A 16,600-nucleotide genomic window follows, 5' to 3' on the forward strand; every position below is an offset into this window, starting at 1 on the left:
CTTTTTTTTGCTGATACCATAATGGCCAGTACAAAGATTTTTGCTTTGTTCTCAGCCAGATTAAATGCGACTATCAGCTCCAGATTCTCAATCGATCGATGCTACAGCGCTCAGCTTTGTTTACAAATAGATCTTGTTCATTCGGAAAAATTGATAAGTAGACTCGGTGAATACCAGGTAGAATGAGACGGGGAGCAAAGACGGCGGGATGAATCCCAATACTCCCGAGTTGCTCCGACGATCGAACAGTATAAGCTCAGACTGCTGGGAGTGAGGACGTCGTCGTCATCAAAAGATAATTGGAACTGCTGCATCTAGTATAGGAAGCCAGACAACAACAGTATTTGTTTATATTTCCACATAGAACGCATATAAATAAATTATGAAATCAGAGGCGTTGCACAAGCTTCTGGCTTTGTATCCGCTGCTGATTGCCTGCGCGTGGAGCCAACCATGTAAGCCGACTTTGTAATCGCCGTGCTATTTAAAAGCTGCCTATGTTTTTATGTTCTTTTAAGTGCCTGTTAAGGGTTATCAAAACACTTTCATCAGCGAAGGGAATATAAAGTGAGATAAGCTGTATCTTTCATATTTTCCAGTGAATCCAGCTCAACAACCAGCAACGCATCAACAACCGCCTGCAGTTCAACAACCGGTTATCTTCATTAAACATAATGTAGGAGCTGAAAATGCCGAGAATTACCGGATCACATTACCGTCGAAGGATCTCCAGGCAGGGGAGCCCTGCTTCACGATCAGTTGGAAGACCAATCCAGATGGAACTGGTCCCGGTGAGCCCCAAGTCTACATGGGCGATGGATACTTGGGAATATTAACAGCGCGAGGACAGCAGATCCAATAAACGGGAAACCAAATTGTTCTTATTCATACAACTTTTACTGGGCACTTCTAAAATGTTGAAAACACGTATGTTGTGGAGTTGTAAAGAAATTTTAGGTATTCAGTCCAAAGGAACCAATCAAGAAGGCCCATAAAAAAATAAATAAATTTGAATCAGATGAGTTGAGTGGATGCATAAAACTGTGAAAAGTATCTTTAGGCAGTATTTAATTATATATTCCCAACAAGCTTTAAAATGTATGAAAAATATTTAAGCCTTATTCATATAGGCTATTAGTAATATAATTCGCTATTGGAAAACATTAGATACATAAATTTCCAGACCACTTAAAAACGCGATTGTACATAAAAAGTTCAGTAATAAATTCCATTTCGGTTAGCCACTCCAGTCCTTATCGCCTATAACTCCCACCGCAACCTACTCTCTGCTGATTTTTTATTTGACAAAATAATTGTACACTGACCCATTGCGCTTCGGGGGAGAAGTTGGATACTTTGCTCGTATTTTCAGGGCCCGGTTTTCGCAACACCCAGTCTGGACTCCGGAATATCGGTTGGTTGTCATGACAACTCTGCGCATTCGAGTTTGAAGCCAAGTTTTCGGGTTTGGGGCAGGGAGTTGCCCAGACAGTAGAAGCCCAAACTACGGCACAACTCCCCAAATCCGAACAGAGCTCCCTTTGCGATTCCCAAACTCCAACTGTCTGTGTCTGCAAGTGACAGAGATGGAGCGACTAGGATGGAGTGGCAGTGGAGAGAAAGCAGAGTCCTGGCAGAGAGAGAGAGAGAGAGAGAGAGAGAACGAACAAGAGAGATAGACAGAGAGCCATCCTGGCTGGATGACTCCAATTTTGCAGGACTGCACTTTTCGGGACGACTGCAAAAAATTTCGCTTTTTTCCATGCCCAGACTTTCGCTGCAGTTTTCATTTCAGAGCGCAACTCGAGAAGCAACATCAGAAGCAACAACAACTGCAGATACCGAAAAAAGTGTGGCGTGGGAGTGTGTTAGTAATGCTAATTGACTTACATTCCTTCTGGGTCCACGGGTGGTATGATGAATATTCGACAACGGCACCACTATTCGACCATCAATTACAAAGACAACAATGTTCTAGGAACTTTCTTCATTTTTACAAAGACACACTCGATATCTTCGTTGTTTTCATTACAATTTTGAGATAGCAATATAATTTTTATGCTGAGTATAAGTTTCTTCTATTCCTAATCACTTTATTTATAACACGTCTTCTAAATAAGAAGAAAATGTTATCTTCCCATCGTATTTTATAATTTGAATTGGTTTGGGAAACTAATTAAACTAACTATATGAAATTTTGGACTAAGCAACATAATTTGTATAGCCAAATGGTATACAAATATATGTATCAACTAATTTTACAATAGATTTCTTGAATACCCCATATTAATTTTAATCAATTAAGCACATCGATATCGATTAGCACTCATCAAATGTCAGAATAAAAATGAAAAAAATCAAATGTCTTGCTGTAAATAAATTCAAATGTATTCCCTTTGGCGGAAACCGGAGTGATTAAAAAATGCAAATTACATAGTTTTTATAAAAAATGTTGATACTCTTAGCTGTCTGCTTTTACATCACCTTTGGATTTCTTATTTTTTATTTAATATGCATTCTTTTGGTAATATGCTTGTCTATTTTCTATGGCTACGATCCGATGAACAGCTACTGATTTTTTTGTGTAGAAAATAAATATGTTTGCGGTAAGTGAAATCGCTTTCAAATATAAAATGAGCCATTTATCCCTTTCCAACCCTTGACATTGCCCTGTTCCAGATTGCGAAAATCAGAGAAATCAAAAGGCGCGACAAGTCAAGTGCGTTTTGAGGAATATCATTAATTTCCCGTTTTGCCGGCATCAACCCCGAAAATTCTTCAGACAGGAGGTAAGTTCCACGTTGAAACCCCACAAAAGTTGACAAAAACTTTTGTGCATTACCTTTGTCTACATTTTGGTCAGTTTGCTGGGGGGAAATGTGGGGATTTCGGGGGTGTTTAAGGACCGTGGCTCAGACAACCGGCAATAGATTGTGTGTTTGTTGTGGGGTTGTTGCTAATATGAATATGTTTGTTGTTATTTTATTCAACGCTACAATGCACTCGACAGTGACCCCCCTTTTCATTTCGTAGCCACGTCAAGCTCTGTCTGTCTGGGAACTCGACTGGATCTTGGCCAGAGTAGTGTTGTTTGCCCCCCTCACCCATTTTGATCAATTTTTAATCAGCCCTTTGGCCCGCGGCTTCCTCGATTTGATTGAATGGAACAACATATTCGAGCTTCACTCTCGCTCCACATTTTTCGCTCTTCCTGTTTGCTGATGTTCTAGAAAATTTAGAAAGTTCCATTGCGGCTGCATCCACCCCTAGAGCGCCGCCTCCACCTCCACCCCTGACCCCATCAGGACTCCACATCCCACCACCCACACTCCACCACCCACTACCCCCATTTCGAGCCGCATTTTATCCCCGCTCCCATCAAACATTCTCCACTGCGTCACGTTCGCCGCATGCTGTCTGCCATTTTGGCTTTTCCTGCAGGAAGCTTGCATATTTCACGTTCGCCATGTTGTTTTTTCCTCGCTGTGTCAGTGTGTGTATGCAGTGCGTTGCTGTGTGCGTGTGTGTGTGTGTGTGCGCGGCGTCTGTGTGAGCTGGTGCCCCAACTCTTCACTTTTATCGATTGAATTGTGTCTCCGGCTGTGAAATGCAGGTCATTGATCTGTTCGTGCCAGCTAAAAACGACGAAATGCTTTTTCGGTTTTTTCGCTCTCTCTCCCTCTCTCAATCTCACTCTAGCTCTATGTCCTTTCTCTTTTCCACCCATCTACTTTTTTGCAGGACAGCAGCTGTGGACTGCAACTCATCGTCTGGGGTTTTTTAGTTTTGGAGTTTTAAGGAAGTTTAGCATTTTCAGCAGCAACGTTGATTAACTGATACTATTTTATGTCATTTAAATTATTAAATTTAAATTAAATTTAAATAGTTCGTACATTAATTGTATTTATTCGTTCGTAATGTGACTGTCAGCACAAAAGTAGGCAGCACATAATTTTGAACCCCAGATGGCGCTGCTGGTCTATAAAATCAGAGGACCTTCAAGAATTTGCTTTCGAGCTAGAAAGACAGTACAGAGCAGCTCCACAGCAGCAACATAACGACTGTGAGTTATATTCCCTTTTGCAAGCTTTGGGGTAGTGGAGCATCAGCAGAAACTGGAGTTGTACTCAGAGTACGAGGTCGGGGACTGGAGTTGAAAATCAGAGCCAGGCCGCCAGCAGAAATGTGGCCAACGCAGGGGCAAACTGTACCGAGGCTTTGGCAACACAGAGGCCAGACAGTGGCAGAAAGGGAAATCTACTGCGACTTATGGCACCAGGATATGTATTTTGGGCATTGCAGCCTTCCGCCTCCGGTTTCTGGGGGTTAAATAAAAAGTACTTGTCCGGCTGGCGGTTCAATGACCAACCAGCCGACCGGCGACGATGCTATCTGAACAAAGTATATTGCCATCGACCATCCAGTGCTGCTTTTCACATTACCAATGGGGCTTGGTTTACCTATCGCTGGAAAAACACAAAAATATATATAAGCGTAATGTGCAACTCGTTGGCAAGGTCGACGAACGTTGAGTGCGGCTCCCAATCCCAGTTCTAAGTCCCCAGTTCTGTGAGCCAAACACGTTTTTCGCTAGCGCATAATTTGTGGGTAAGTTTTCAATCATCGAGCGGCAAGCCAATCGCATCGGTTTCCCTTCGTCTTCTGCTCCACCAGTCACTTTGGAATGCAATGCTAACTTTCCCATCAGACTAATTGGCAAAACACGGGCTTTGGACATTGTTTGGTCACTCTCTCTGCGCCCCAGTACCTCACCCAATTTTTCGGTGCGGCAATCTTTCAGTTCCGATCCATCAGGGACATGTGTTCAAGGGCGCTATCGTATCGACATTTGATGGACGCGAAGCTCAGTTTAGTATGCTGGAATTTGTGCTACTCTTAGGGTATATGCACTGCATTTTCTGGCAATAGTTGTAGTGCTTCTTCTATAGAGAATAGTGAAGTAAGCCATGAAGTAAATAGTGCTAACAGCTTGGTAAAGATCTAGTTTAGATCGCAACTTTAATTCGAAGCAAACTTCTAATTTAATATAAAGGGGAAAAAGTAATAAAACTGCATGTTCATATTTTCTTGCCATTTCTGTGCACTTTGCTGGCTCCAAATCTTATCCATCATTTGTACCCCAGATAGTGCATCTCGGAAACTCCGCGTTCATTGCAATTGCACAGCACCAGCGATTCCCAACAAAACGCAGAACGTTGAGCGCAGGCGTCGTCACTAGAGAAAAGCAGTGAATTTGATATGTGGCAATTGAGGGAGAGTTACCGTAGAGCTCTCTCTGGCTGGGAATCTTCTCCCCTGGAACTCCCAAAGCCAGGAGCCTATCGCTCCGGCTAATGGCCTCTCCAGTCGCCAGCCGACGCGATGGTCGTCGGAGTCGTGCCTCTAGCTTTTGTTGCATTCCACATCGCCGAGGTGGTTTCTCTCCGCTCCTCCGATTCCCGGGTCTCCCGTTCCCACCTTCTACCATCTACGATTCTCTAGTTCTCTGGTTCTCTGGTTCTCCAGCACGCTGGTTCCCCTCCCACACTCTCACCCAGTTTCAGTGCAGGTCGGGTGTGCTGGCATTGACACTGACACTGCGCCTCGATGGCATTGGCCATGGCATTCTGGGTGCTTCTCGCAGCGGCTTCCTGCACCGTCACCTTGGAGCCCCTTCTCCGATACTCCCCACGCTGCTCCCTGCTCCACTGCTCCCCTGCTCCCTGCTCCGAACTGGTCTGGCATTCATCAACCTCGTTTGGTGGAGGGGTGGATGTACCTAGCACTCGGTGCACAGACTACTGGTGCCTAGGAAGTTGCTTCGGCCTGGGAATATGGTTTACATATTCAAATAGTTATATTCGCAGTATCTAAGCTTGTTTCAATAACCATCAACTTATTTACATCTTTGTATTCCTAGTACTTGAGCTTGTTTCAACAGAATATTTAATTAATTGCCACAACATTAAACAGTAAACAGTTTTTATCTGGTCTTTAATCATTAAAATATTTTGTCGGTCCATTATCGTTAGTATTCCTAGAACACTCCATTAAAATTGATTCCTAATCGTTTTTGGCTTCTGTATAAAACTGCCTATGATTCCAAAGAACCCATAAACAGTTGGCCAGCTTGGAAATCCATTTTTGATTACGTTATGCACTGACAGGCTTCTATTGTGTGACCAAGACCCATTCGTGGCCTTTCTGTTTGCAGACCAAAACCATCAGCATGCCCAGCTCCCTGATGTCCATGATGATGATTACGCTGCACTCGCTGAGCTGGAGCTGGATTTTTAATTGGCCTAGTCCATTGAGTGCTCCATTTGCCGGCTTCCCATCTGTGTACTCATCAGATATCTGCTGGCCAAGGTGGCAGTGGGGTGAATTGCAGGACAGATGCCCCACGATAATGGACAGCTGAGTTTTGCACTCGGATATCAGTAACTGTGAAAACAAGTTTGAATTGCAAATGAGTGAATTGCGAATGAACTGGGCATTTTCCAATTGCTATTTGAAGAACTAAATGGGCTTTACGCAGCGAAGGAAATGTGGATATCTTGCCGACCAAACCTGAATCGATGAATTTACATTGAACACTTAATACTAGAGAAAGGTATGGTTGGCTTTTGGAAAGGAAATAAAGGTTTTACATCTTTATTGAAAGTAAATTTAAATAAAACTGGATTTAAATCAAGTTACCTCTGTTTTCGTTTAAGAGAAGAAAGGATTAACTTTGTAACCCAAGGTTATTAAAAATTCTTAATACTTAGTTTCTAACCCAAAGTTACTACAAGTAAATAACTATTGCATAGTTTCTGTACTAATAATACATCAAATAATCTGTACATTTTATAGAATAGTAGATATATTTTTTAAAAGATACTTCTGAAGAAGTATTTGCTTACTTGCATTTAGTATAACATTATTTTTAAGCTGTTGGTGTGCCTACCAGTTTTCCCCAAATCTCTGTCCTTAATTTGTCATCGAGTTCCCCACCTCCAGGCTTTCGGCTCAGCACCTTTTCCCCAACTAAACCATGTGACAGTTTAACTAACTTACTCATCAGTTACAATAAAAACAAAAGGGACACCATAATTAAAATGAAAATCAACGAAAAGCGAAAACTTTTTGCCATACATACGCTTTGTACTCTCCCATATATGCGGAGATGCATATACAAATACGAGTATAAACAAACGCACACGGACAAATTTGAGTCCTCACAGACAGAACAATAACAGACTAACCTATTGTAAAGTGGGGGAAACATAAAGCTCAACGGCAAATATGTATGTTTACATAAATATACAAGTATGTGCACATCCCTTTCGGCCATGTGTCTGTGTGTGCTTATGCACTTGTATGCACTTGCGACAAATTTTCCAAAATGGCGCCGGCAATGACTAACCGTCCGACGTCAACTCGCCCCTCTCCCCATTTTTCCACCCACAACGAAATGTGGGGGTGTTCTTTTTGTCTGCCTGCGAAACTCCAGAGCTCCAGAACTCCAGAACTTTAGAACCCCAGAACTCCAGGTCAATGATACCAAAAGTTAAACACCCAGCCAGCCCACAAGTTCCCCACTTCCACACAGCGTCGCACTTGAGCAATTTTCACAAAGCAAAAAAAAATAAAATAAAATAAAAAATGAAAATAAGCATAGCAAACTGCAGAAAAAACGAGGCAAGGCTCGATTGAAAGCAGAGAAGGAAAACAAAAAGCGACGGCCGCGCCCTGGGGCCAAAGGAGTGGGAAAAATGGAGCGGGTGGGTGGAGTGCATTCGACGTCAGTGTCAAGTTTACGCTAGGTTCACCACCTTCAGCCCTCAGACCCCGAACCTCCCGAACCGCCCATCACCCCACCACTCGCCCCTTTTCCACACACAACTCCATTTTCAATGGCAGCACAAAAGCACTTTTATCTTTTGTACGTTTAATTTGTGCAGTGGAAAGCGAGCAGGAAAAGCGGCAGTTCGGATTGTGAGGTTGGTGGGTGCACTGACAAAAAAGGCTAGTCAGTTTAAGAACCCAAAACTAACTAACTAACATTACCCGTGTGCTTGCTTCTTTTTTATGTATGGAAATGTATTATGTATTAGAAAATATATGTTTCGCTGAATAACTTAAGTTCTATGAGGTTTCAAGGAATGATATACTATATGAATACTATACTGTATATGATATGAATGAATACTAGCTCTTGAATAATCCATATATAACCTGAATGATTAATATATTACTTTATAATACTTACTTTTTTATGTGCTTTTAGGGGGGAGAAAAAGCGAACGCGTCACCTAGCGGCTAGAGCACGAAGCTGCCGCCCCCACCTCCCCCTTTTCCAACCAGCAAAACAATCCGCAACCATCTGCACTCATGCATCATTCGTTGCGCCTTGCTCTCTCTATCGCTCTCTCTATCTGCATCTGCTTTTCCTGTCTGTGTGTGCACGCATATGCATATATCCGTGTGTGTGTCAGTGTGTGTGCATTGGAGCAGCGGCAGCAACAACAACCACGACAACTTGAACAACGCGGTGAAGGTCATTGCTACCAAAATTGTGTCTCCCTTTTGTCCTACTCTACTCTCGACTCGATTCGCTTCGTCTCACACGCACACTCGCACAGAAGCCCACGCACACAGAGGCGCGCGCTCACACAGACAGGAAAAGCCCCGTATCTGTGCGAGCTATCCATCCATCCTAGTGGTATACTCCACATCCCGACATACAACTCGAACGGGGAGTTGGGAGCTCGGTTCTGGAAAGTGCGACAGCGATGGAAAGAGACGGCAATGGGGAAAGGAGAGAGAAAGGGATCTGGAGAACTGCAGTGCTTGTTTGGGGGGTTTTTCTTTTTCTTTTTCGCTTGGCTGTTTTGTTTTCTATGTGCACGCTTTTCGCCAGTCCTCCCCTTTCGTCAGCTTTTTGATAAGGCATGGGTAAGGAAGTTGCCAGATGGGGAATATCTATTTATTATTATCAAACAATAAGAAAAAGTACATTAATTTGTATAAGTATTTTGAGAAACTAGTTTCATAAATTGATAATTAAATTGAAACCTTGTATGCAGTGTAATTAAAAAACGTAGCATACTTATCAAACACACTCCTCTATGCATTTTTAGTCACCCATATACTAGTACTGCATGTACGGATTCGTCGCTTTATAATAATAAACATTTAAAAAAGTCACCCATTCGAGTCCGACAACAATGTGCTATTTCTAAATCTGGATTTTATTTTTGTTGTGTATTATACCCTGTAAACAAATGGTGTATTTGGACTAGAATATCAACAGTGTGGCAGCCCTGTAACGACACTTGGCTTGCGATTACAAAATCGCAACAGTGCCTCCAACTCCGCAACTGAAAACTTGTTCGTTGCCCCTTCTCTTATCCCTCTTCCCCTCCCTGTTGCACCATCATCCGTCTCGCTCTGGCCGCAAACTGTGTCTGTGTCACTCAACCCACTAAACTAGCGCACAATGCGAATTGCGAAATGCGACGATGACTATGACGATGAAGCTAGGCAACGGCGATGTTATTCAGTTCCCCCAGTTCTTTGTACACTCTTCCAAAAGGTGCTTTTGCTTGAATGATTAGTTCAAAAACCTGAGGTATCTGTAAGCCTTACTTTAAATTAGGCTTATCAAATGTAAATGGCACAAACCCTTTATCTATCGAGCACACTGTCCCCAAATTGTGAAATGTTGGCTATCTCTGGACTCGTAAATTAAGTAAGAGACGCTGTCACTCTTTCTTTCTGCGTGGGAATTTAGAATTTTTATTTTTCTTAACAATTTACAATTTACTCTCATATAAAAGATTGCAAAACTATCTGTCCAATAAACACTTAAGAAACATCTTGTTTTTATACCTTTCAATGATTTTCAGGGTACTTTGAGTATCGGTCTGCAAGGTGACAATGTTGTGTTCTCTTTCGCCCGCCGCGGCAGACAGTTCCCTGCTATTTCGCCGTCCCTCTCTCCCTCTGTCTCTCTCTCTCCCTCTCTCTCTCTGTCTCTCTCTCTCTCTTTCTCTCTTGAGCACTGTGCTTCATTCACGTGCTGCACGCTTTTCGCGTGCGAGCCTCCCAACGCCTGCGATCCCCCAATCGCCCCACGCCCATCGCTCTTTCTGTTTCTCGCTTGCCTCTCAACGGAAGTTGGTGTGCGCAAGTGTGCGTGTGTGTGTGTGTGTGAGAGTGCTGGGTTCAATGTCTGGTGGTTGACCTACCCATACCACTAGGTTTTCCCAGGAGTCTCGCCTCTCGGCTCCTGCTGCACTCCGCTCCTTCCTCCTTGCTCCTTCTTCCTTCTGGGTCCTTTTAGCGCTTTTGACTCATTCGAACGGCTTGTTCCGCCCCAGCTTGGGTATTAGAAAGTGCCGCACCCAGAAACAGCGAAAAAATAAAATAACAAAAGTATAACTCACACTGCCGTCTCTTCTGTGTGACAAGTGAAAACTAGAAAATTCTGCTGCTCACCACTCACCGCTCACCAAAGTAAAAGTAGTCTTATCAATGCGCCCGGGGCTTTTAGCAGTTGGTGGTGCTTCGGTGACGACAGCTCATTTGGCGTCATTGCGTCGAGACAAGGGCCCCATAAAGATGTTAACCAAATATTGCATAGTTTTATTGCATCAACTGCTTTGGAATTGACCAAGGGCATGGTTAATATCGTCGAAAGCAAGCTTGAGAAATTTTAATACTTACCTACGAGCTTTGAAAACGGAGTTGCATTATTGAATGCTGGCGATATTGCTGGACATATTGGATTCAATTGCATAAGGGCATTGCGAAATATATTTTAGCTGGTGGAAAACTTGCAGTTGGTCCTCCTAAGCCATTAACTGGTTTTCCACTTGCCGCAGATTCAAGGCTAACTCCGTTGGGTCATTGCCATTGCGAGTTTTCCCCCAGTGCTGGAAAAACTAGTTGCATTCACCTGGGCGCGCAATAGTTGTTAGACAGATTATCTAAGAACCTGTTCGGCGGGTTTTCTACATCCCGACTTCGGCACAGGGAAAGTTCTGGAGGGAGAGTGTGCGCTAATACCGGAGAAATGGAGAAAGTTGCAAGTGGCAAAAGACACTTCAGCCAGCCCATTGTGCAACTTCCCGCACTTCCACTCCACTCCACTTCCGCAGTCGAAAGTAGGTGAGGTGAGTCACAGTTGCTAGTGGCAAATATGCATGTTGCAACCCCTATTACTTACTGCAATTCCTAAAACAATAAAGGTGGGTGGGTGGTTCGGTTGCCTTCGTTGTCGAATGAAAAATTGTCTTCTAATAGAAACAGCCGGCAGAACTGTCAAAAAACATAAAGAACGGTGGCTTTCCTTGTTCTATGCACAATTCCTTCGGGTAATGTGTTTTCCAAAGGATCTTTTCCTTCTCCTTCATAATAATACACTTTTATTTTATAATTTTCATGCAATTGTGTCCACCAAAGGGTTTTTTTTATTAAGAATCATGTGTAGGTCTTAGATTTAACTATAAAGGATTTATTTATTTTACTTTTGTAAAATTAATCTTGTATGTTAAACTTGTTAATCATATAACGAGGCTTTCACATTTGTATTCTTTTTAAAATGCACCCTAAATTTCTGAGCCGAAAACTTAACTGCTATCCCCAGTAAAAGCTTTCAACCCTTTTTCTCGTGAGTTTTTACGCCGTTCCCTCATTCATTGAATGGTTTGTTGACCTCCTTGCTGCACTGCATTGCGTCAGCGGCTCATCTGGTAGCCTCTTATCACACAACTGGCATCAAAAGTGTCAGCCAAAGCCCTACACTGCGAAAAAAGTGTATTTATTATTAGAAAGTAAAGAATCGTATGATCTTTTTTATGCCCAAACATTTCAATTATTACAAGTTTCATTAAAAATGTTGTACTTATTTTGTGCACCTTTCTATTCGCCTCTTGTGAACTTGCCTCACTGTTGCCACATTACATGCTAGCGAAAGTTTTGGCTGCAAAGGCAGTTGCAAGCAGGGGTGTCACCAAGGGTTGGTGCATTACGACCGAATAATTACTGTAATTTTTATCGTATTAAGCTTGAAGTTTTGCCCAAGTAAATGGGCAATCGCTGTGGGACTTGTCTTTGAATGCGAGTTGAAGTGCAGAGATCATATTGTTCTATCAAACTTACCTCAATTACAGACATGCCACTATTAGGAGCTACTTACTTTAAAGGATACAAGTAACTCTTCTGTTAGTTATCGGTTCAAAATTTCGACCTGAAATGCATAAGAAGACGTGTACAGAAGTCACAATAAATCGTAATTAAACATAATTGCGGATTAATTTATATACCCCAGTTACAAATCTATTATAAGTATGATGCCAGTGAGTAGTTTTGTTTGTTTTTAAAGCAATACTGCCATTTGAGCTGTATAATGGGGCAGTGAACCAAGAGTGGGACACTCTCTTGCTGATTTACTCTCATATTTAAAAGCGCCGTCTTTCGAGAAAAAAGCTTTTCTTGCATCAGCTCGCAGTGCACTCTCCAAGTCAAAGTGCAGTGAAGAAAAGCGGAAAAATGTATTGAATAAATATATATCCGTATATAATACAAGTCATTAGCTCTTACAAAAAAAAATTAAGGTAATTGTATCATTATAAAAAAAAAACAATCCTTTTAGGACAGATTGTTAAATTGCACGTGATGAGACTGCAAAGTTTTCACGGTTTCTCTTTTTCTCTCTCTCCTCTACATATACAGTTCAGTGAGTGTTGGCACAGTTTTCAGTTCGCGATTCGCTCTAGAGGCAGAAGCTCGCAATGGATTTTAAACGGGGAATAACCGATATGCCATTTGAAATTCTCAATCTGATATTCGAAAACCTTGATTATTTAAGATACAAAGTTTCCTTAGCACAGGCGCACGAAAAGCTTGCAAAAGCTTTCGCCTTTCACTGCCGCAACAAATTTAGGTGTCTTTTGCTCGACACACAGTTATCTCTAGATTTGTGGGACTTTGTTATACGGGAATGTGGCCCCACGATTGAAGAATTTATCTACGGGAGATGTGGTAGAGCAGGGAGCAGTCTTGTACTCCCGACGGTTGCAAAACATTGTCCCAATTTAAAATCGGTACGCATAGTATTCCATTCACTTCATCGGAAAAGCGTGCCTTCTTTCCTAGAAAGTATGAAAAACTCTCTGACATCGATTGAAATAAGCCAAGAATTTTCCAATCCGTCTACCATGCTTTTAGTGGTGAGTGAAATGACACAACTCAAGGAATTTTTCTTTAAGGGATTTGTGGACGAAAATGGTGAGCATTTTTAATAAATTAATGTTAAAATTTTTATTTGGGGCATGTTCACAGTGAACCACTTGGATAAATTGATTGCCCTGGAGAAGTTGAGCATCGAAGATCTGAAATATGTCAAGCCATATCATGTGGACGTTCTTCGAATTTGTGCATCACTGAAGAATCTGCGTAATTTAACCTTAATTAGGATAAAAATGTTGCCTTATGATGGGCCTTATTCAACACTTTGGTCCTCCTTGAAATACCTGCACGTGCAGCATTGCACATTCTCCGAGTTGCCAGACTGCCCAAATATCGAATATTTGAATATTGAAAACCCCACCTGTGACATCGTAGGCTATGCATTGAAATTTATTCTTAGGAATGGAAAAAATCTCACAGAGCTTTATGAAGACAGCTATCCGCCGATCGATGCCAATAGTTTTCTAGACATGCTTCGCAGCTGCCCAAAACTTCGACTTCTGTGTAGTCCAATGGAATATATAAAACTCTACTCGGGCTATCTGTCTTCTATGGTGGAGATTCTAAAGGAAAATGGAGTAACGCCGGAGAACCCATTAGAACTAATTGTTAGTAGGCGCATAAAGTGGAAGTGGTTTCGACGACTAGTAAGTGCAAGAAAGCAATAAGTTATAGGGTATAACCCAATGTTAATATACTTGCAGCTCCGTTGCACTCCGGATAATGAGTTGATTGATTTGTATCATACATGGTAAACATACAATACTTCCAAATAAAAAATAAAAATCAATACATTTTGTAATATTAGTTCAGTACGTACAACAACACTACTAATAGCTACTACTCTTATAATAAAATAACAACAAAGTGAAGATATCTAGCCAGTAGATATCTAGTATATTCAAAGATATTTAGTACTTTTTTGAATATGTTTGAATGTTCATTACAATCGAAGTTACAACAACGGCTATAGTTTCCAATTCCATTTGTAATTTTAAAATATGAATTCTTTCATTGATAAGATTTTCTGATTTCGCTTTTTAACAGCCTTGATGCCTAAATATTTCGGAAAGTTTTTAATTAGGTCAATTAAAGTAATAAATATCATCATATCATAATAAAAATGCCAGAAATAAACTATTCGATATTTATTCTTCAGTTTTTTAAATATTTTTTAATTTTACGGAAATGATAATGTATAAGAAATTTGTTTATTTATTATTATAATTATTATTTATAATCTATTTATTAAAAGAGTGGAAATAAATACTCATAGTTGACTTAAACCACCTTCCAAATTTTGCACAGTTTGTTCCAATAAACAGTTAGTTCCTTAGTTCCCTCTCCTTTCCCTTTCCCTTTTCCTCTCTCAATTGGAGGTCGGTAGAATTGCCATCCCCATCACTTTCGCCTCAGTCTTTCGCATGGTCTTCGCTCGCGGGGGCATGGGTACCTGCAATGAGAAATCCACGGACTATAATTGATTTGCCACTCGAAGTGCTCGATATAATATTTAGTAACTTACGAAATCTCAGGGACAAACTTCGACTGGCGCAGCTTGATGACTATCTGGGAAAAGCGTTTTCATACCACAGCCGCAGTGATTACAAGAAGTTCTCTCCAAAAATACATTTTCCGGTCCGGCTCTATCGTGTGCTGTTGGCAAACTGTGGCACGTCAATTGTGGAATTTACCTGTGGATCGGACACCTGGAGCGATCTGTTGGCCAAATCGATTGCGAAGTACTGTCCCAACCTGGAATCGGTGAACATTAGTGCCACATTGCGAAATAGTCACAGCCTTCAATTTTTCCTGCTGAACATGACAAATTCTTTAATATCGGTTGAACTGAAGCTTAACGACAGTTGCCAATCGCCGAGGATCCTTAATGCCGTGGCGGAGCTGAAACAATTGAAAAAATTCTTGTATGAAGGATACATTGATCGAGGAGGTAAGTCATTTAAGAAAACAAATCGAAATTGTAATAGTGTAATCTCATTGCTCATGTTAATGGGTTTAAAGAGTATAGACGAAAAGAGAATACGATAAGCGGTTGTTTATATTCAAGCTCGATCGATATCAAACGGTACATTTTTTTCCGTTTCAGCTACAAACGATTATCAGATTTCTGTCTTTTTTGTTTTGACTCCCGCCTTTATTATTTTACGTTGTAGGTAATGATGTTATGCTGTTTTCGTGCTTTTCGGACCTTATATATATTAGTACATACATTTCTGATCAAGCCTGATTGCAAGTCACGTCGAAACTATCCACGCTCGTCATTCTGTATTTTAGCTTAAACTTCAAAATTTAAAAACCATATAGAGAAATGGTAGGGAAAGTCGCTTTACTAAGTACATATGCAAGGAAACCTCCCTCGTTGGGGGTATTAAATATCGAACTTGACTTAATTTCGACTTGAAATAAAATATATACATTTATTTCCTTAATTTTAATAATCTTAAATGGGACTTATTCACTTCATTTCTTTACTTATTTTTTTAGTTAATCAGCTGAGCAAGCTGGTTGATCTGGAGGAGCTGCAACTCGTCTATCAAGGCAGAGGATACAGATGTAGAGCAGTTAATCTTCTTCAAATTTGCGGAAATATGACGAATCTCCGGTGTTTGACTGTGAGCAATATATGTATATCTCAGCCAGAAAGTTTCCATCCCATGATTTGGCCAAACCTAAAAGACTTAAAAATGCAGAATTGTGAAATCTCCACAGTGATGCCCGATTGTCCGAAGCTGAAGGCCATATATATCAAATTCTGCAAATGTAGAATCAGAGGATACGTCTGCAGTTTTATTCTGAAGAACGGCAAGAATATCGAGGAGATCGATGAAAGCTGTGAACCGGCACCATTCGATGAACATAGTTTCCTTGAAGTTATTCGAAGCTGTCCAAAGCTGCAAGTATTATCCACTCAAATGGGTGGCATCAAAATCTACCAAGCTTTCGTCACCTCCTTGGTGGATTTTCTCAAGGAGACGGCATCAACGCGAAAAGAACCCTTCGAACTGATATTGTACTGCCGAGATAAGCTTAGATGGTTTCGACGATTTGTGAGTGGAATCTGCCATATTTTTAGTTTACATACAGTTTTCGTTCTTCATTTTTGTCTTTCAGTTACAACGCACTTCAAATCCTGAAGTGATTCATACACTTTACCTGTATAAGTTTTAGAGAGTGGCAAATTGTATATTGGAAAACCTAAAGGAAAACTTGTTCTATATTAACCTTATAGAATGATTTAAAATATGTGAAACCGAGGAAACAGTTTCTTGTAGCTTTTTTAATCAAACAAACTAGAACTAAGTAATAATAATTGCTATCTGTAGTCACTAGGTAACATCAC

The 16,600-nt window shown here is 41.1% G+C and overlaps 3 protein-coding genes across 7 annotated transcripts; all 3 read left to right on the top strand.

The window, feature by feature from the left end:
• The first annotated feature begins 103 nt into the window (after positions 1–103).
• Positions 104–1,018, top strand: LOC6546169. The gene is made up of 2 exons (XM_001972830.3): positions 104–455; positions 600–1,018. The coding sequence occupies exons 1-2, from the start codon at positions 383–385 to the stop codon at positions 860–862; spliced, it is 336 nt and encodes a 111-aa protein (XP_001972866.1). The 5' UTR covers positions 104–382; the 3' UTR covers positions 863–1,018.
• Positions 1,019–2,709: 1,691 nt separating this feature from the next.
• Positions 2,710–14,029, top strand: LOC26526342. Of its 3 annotated transcripts, XM_026976986.1 has the most exons (4): positions 2,710–2,789; positions 13,147–13,278; positions 13,333–13,886; positions 13,944–14,029. In XM_026976986.1, the coding sequence occupies exons 2-4, from the start codon at positions 13,152–13,154 to the stop codon at positions 13,992–13,994; spliced, it is 732 nt and encodes a 243-aa protein (XP_026832787.1). In that variant the 5' UTR covers positions 2,710–2,789; positions 13,147–13,151; the 3' UTR covers positions 13,995–14,029. The 3 variants fall into 3 exon arrangements, with proteins under 3 accessions (XP_026832787.1, XP_015014396.1, XP_015014261.2); XM_015158775.2 differs by lacking the exon at positions 2,710–2,789 and having other exon boundaries at positions 12,766–13,278; XM_015158910.2 differs by lacking the exons at positions 13,147–13,278; positions 13,333–13,886; positions 13,944–14,029 and adding an exon at positions 6,215–6,625.
• A 573-nt stretch (positions 14,030–14,602) lies between these two features.
• LOC6546171 lies at positions 14,603–16,541 on the top strand. 3 transcript variants are annotated; one of them, XM_015158505.2, is made up of 4 exons: positions 14,603–15,190; positions 15,745–15,872; positions 15,951–16,307; positions 16,372–16,531. In XM_015158505.2, exons 1-4 carry the CDS (start codon positions 14,698–14,700, stop codon positions 16,426–16,428), a joined length of 1,035 nt encoding a protein of 344 aa, XP_015013991.1. In that variant the 5' UTR covers positions 14,603–14,697; the 3' UTR covers positions 16,429–16,531. The 3 variants fall into 3 exon arrangements, with proteins under 3 accessions (XP_015013991.1, XP_015013992.1, XP_001972868.2); XM_015158506.2 differs by lacking the exon at positions 16,372–16,531 and having other exon boundaries at positions 14,609–15,190; positions 15,970–16,003; XM_001972832.3 differs by having other exon boundaries at positions 14,680–15,190; positions 15,745–16,307; positions 16,372–16,541.
• Positions 16,542–16,600: the final 59 nt, after the last annotated feature.

Source organism: Drosophila erecta, unplaced genomic scaffold (genome assembly GCF_003286155.1).
Source record: "Drosophila erecta strain 14021-0224.00,06,07 unplaced genomic scaffold, DereRS2 tig00000021-arrow-pilon, whole genome shotgun sequence".
In the NCBI taxonomy this organism is placed as follows: domain Eukaryota; kingdom Metazoa; phylum Arthropoda; class Insecta; order Diptera; family Drosophilidae; genus Drosophila; species Drosophila erecta.

Excerpts from the sequence above, each read along its gene's own strand:
- LOC6546169 (XM_001972830.3), top strand. The coding sequence starts at position 383 with ATGAAATCAGAGGCGTTGCACAAGCTTCTGGCTTTGTATCCGCTGCTG. Across the intron at positions 456-599 it reads CTGCGCGTGGAGCCAACCAT|TGAATCCAGCTCAACAACCA; the intron begins GTAAGCCGACTT and ends CATATTTTCCAG.
- LOC26526342 (XM_015158775.2), top strand. The coding sequence starts at position 12,783 with ATGGATTTTAAACGGGGAATAACCGATATGCCATTTGAAATTCTCAAT. Across the intron at positions 13,279-13,332 it reads GGGATTTGTGGACGAAAATG|TGAACCACTTGGATAAATTG; the intron begins GTGAGCATTTTT and ends GCATGTTCACAG. Across the intron at positions 13,887-13,943 it reads GGAAGTGGTTTCGACGACTA|CTCCGTTGCACTCCGGATAA; the intron begins GTAAGTGCAAGA and ends ATATACTTGCAG.
- LOC6546171 (XM_001972832.3), top strand. The coding sequence starts at position 14,698 with ATGAGAAATCCACGGACTATAATTGATTTGCCACTCGAAGTGCTCGAT. Across the intron at positions 15,191-15,744 it reads AGGATACATTGATCGAGGAG|TTAATCAGCTGAGCAAGCTG; the intron begins GTAAGTCATTTA and ends TTATTTTTTTAG. Across the intron at positions 16,308-16,371 it reads TTAGATGGTTTCGACGATTT|TTACAACGCACTTCAAATCC; the intron begins GTGAGTGGAATC and ends TTTGTCTTTCAG.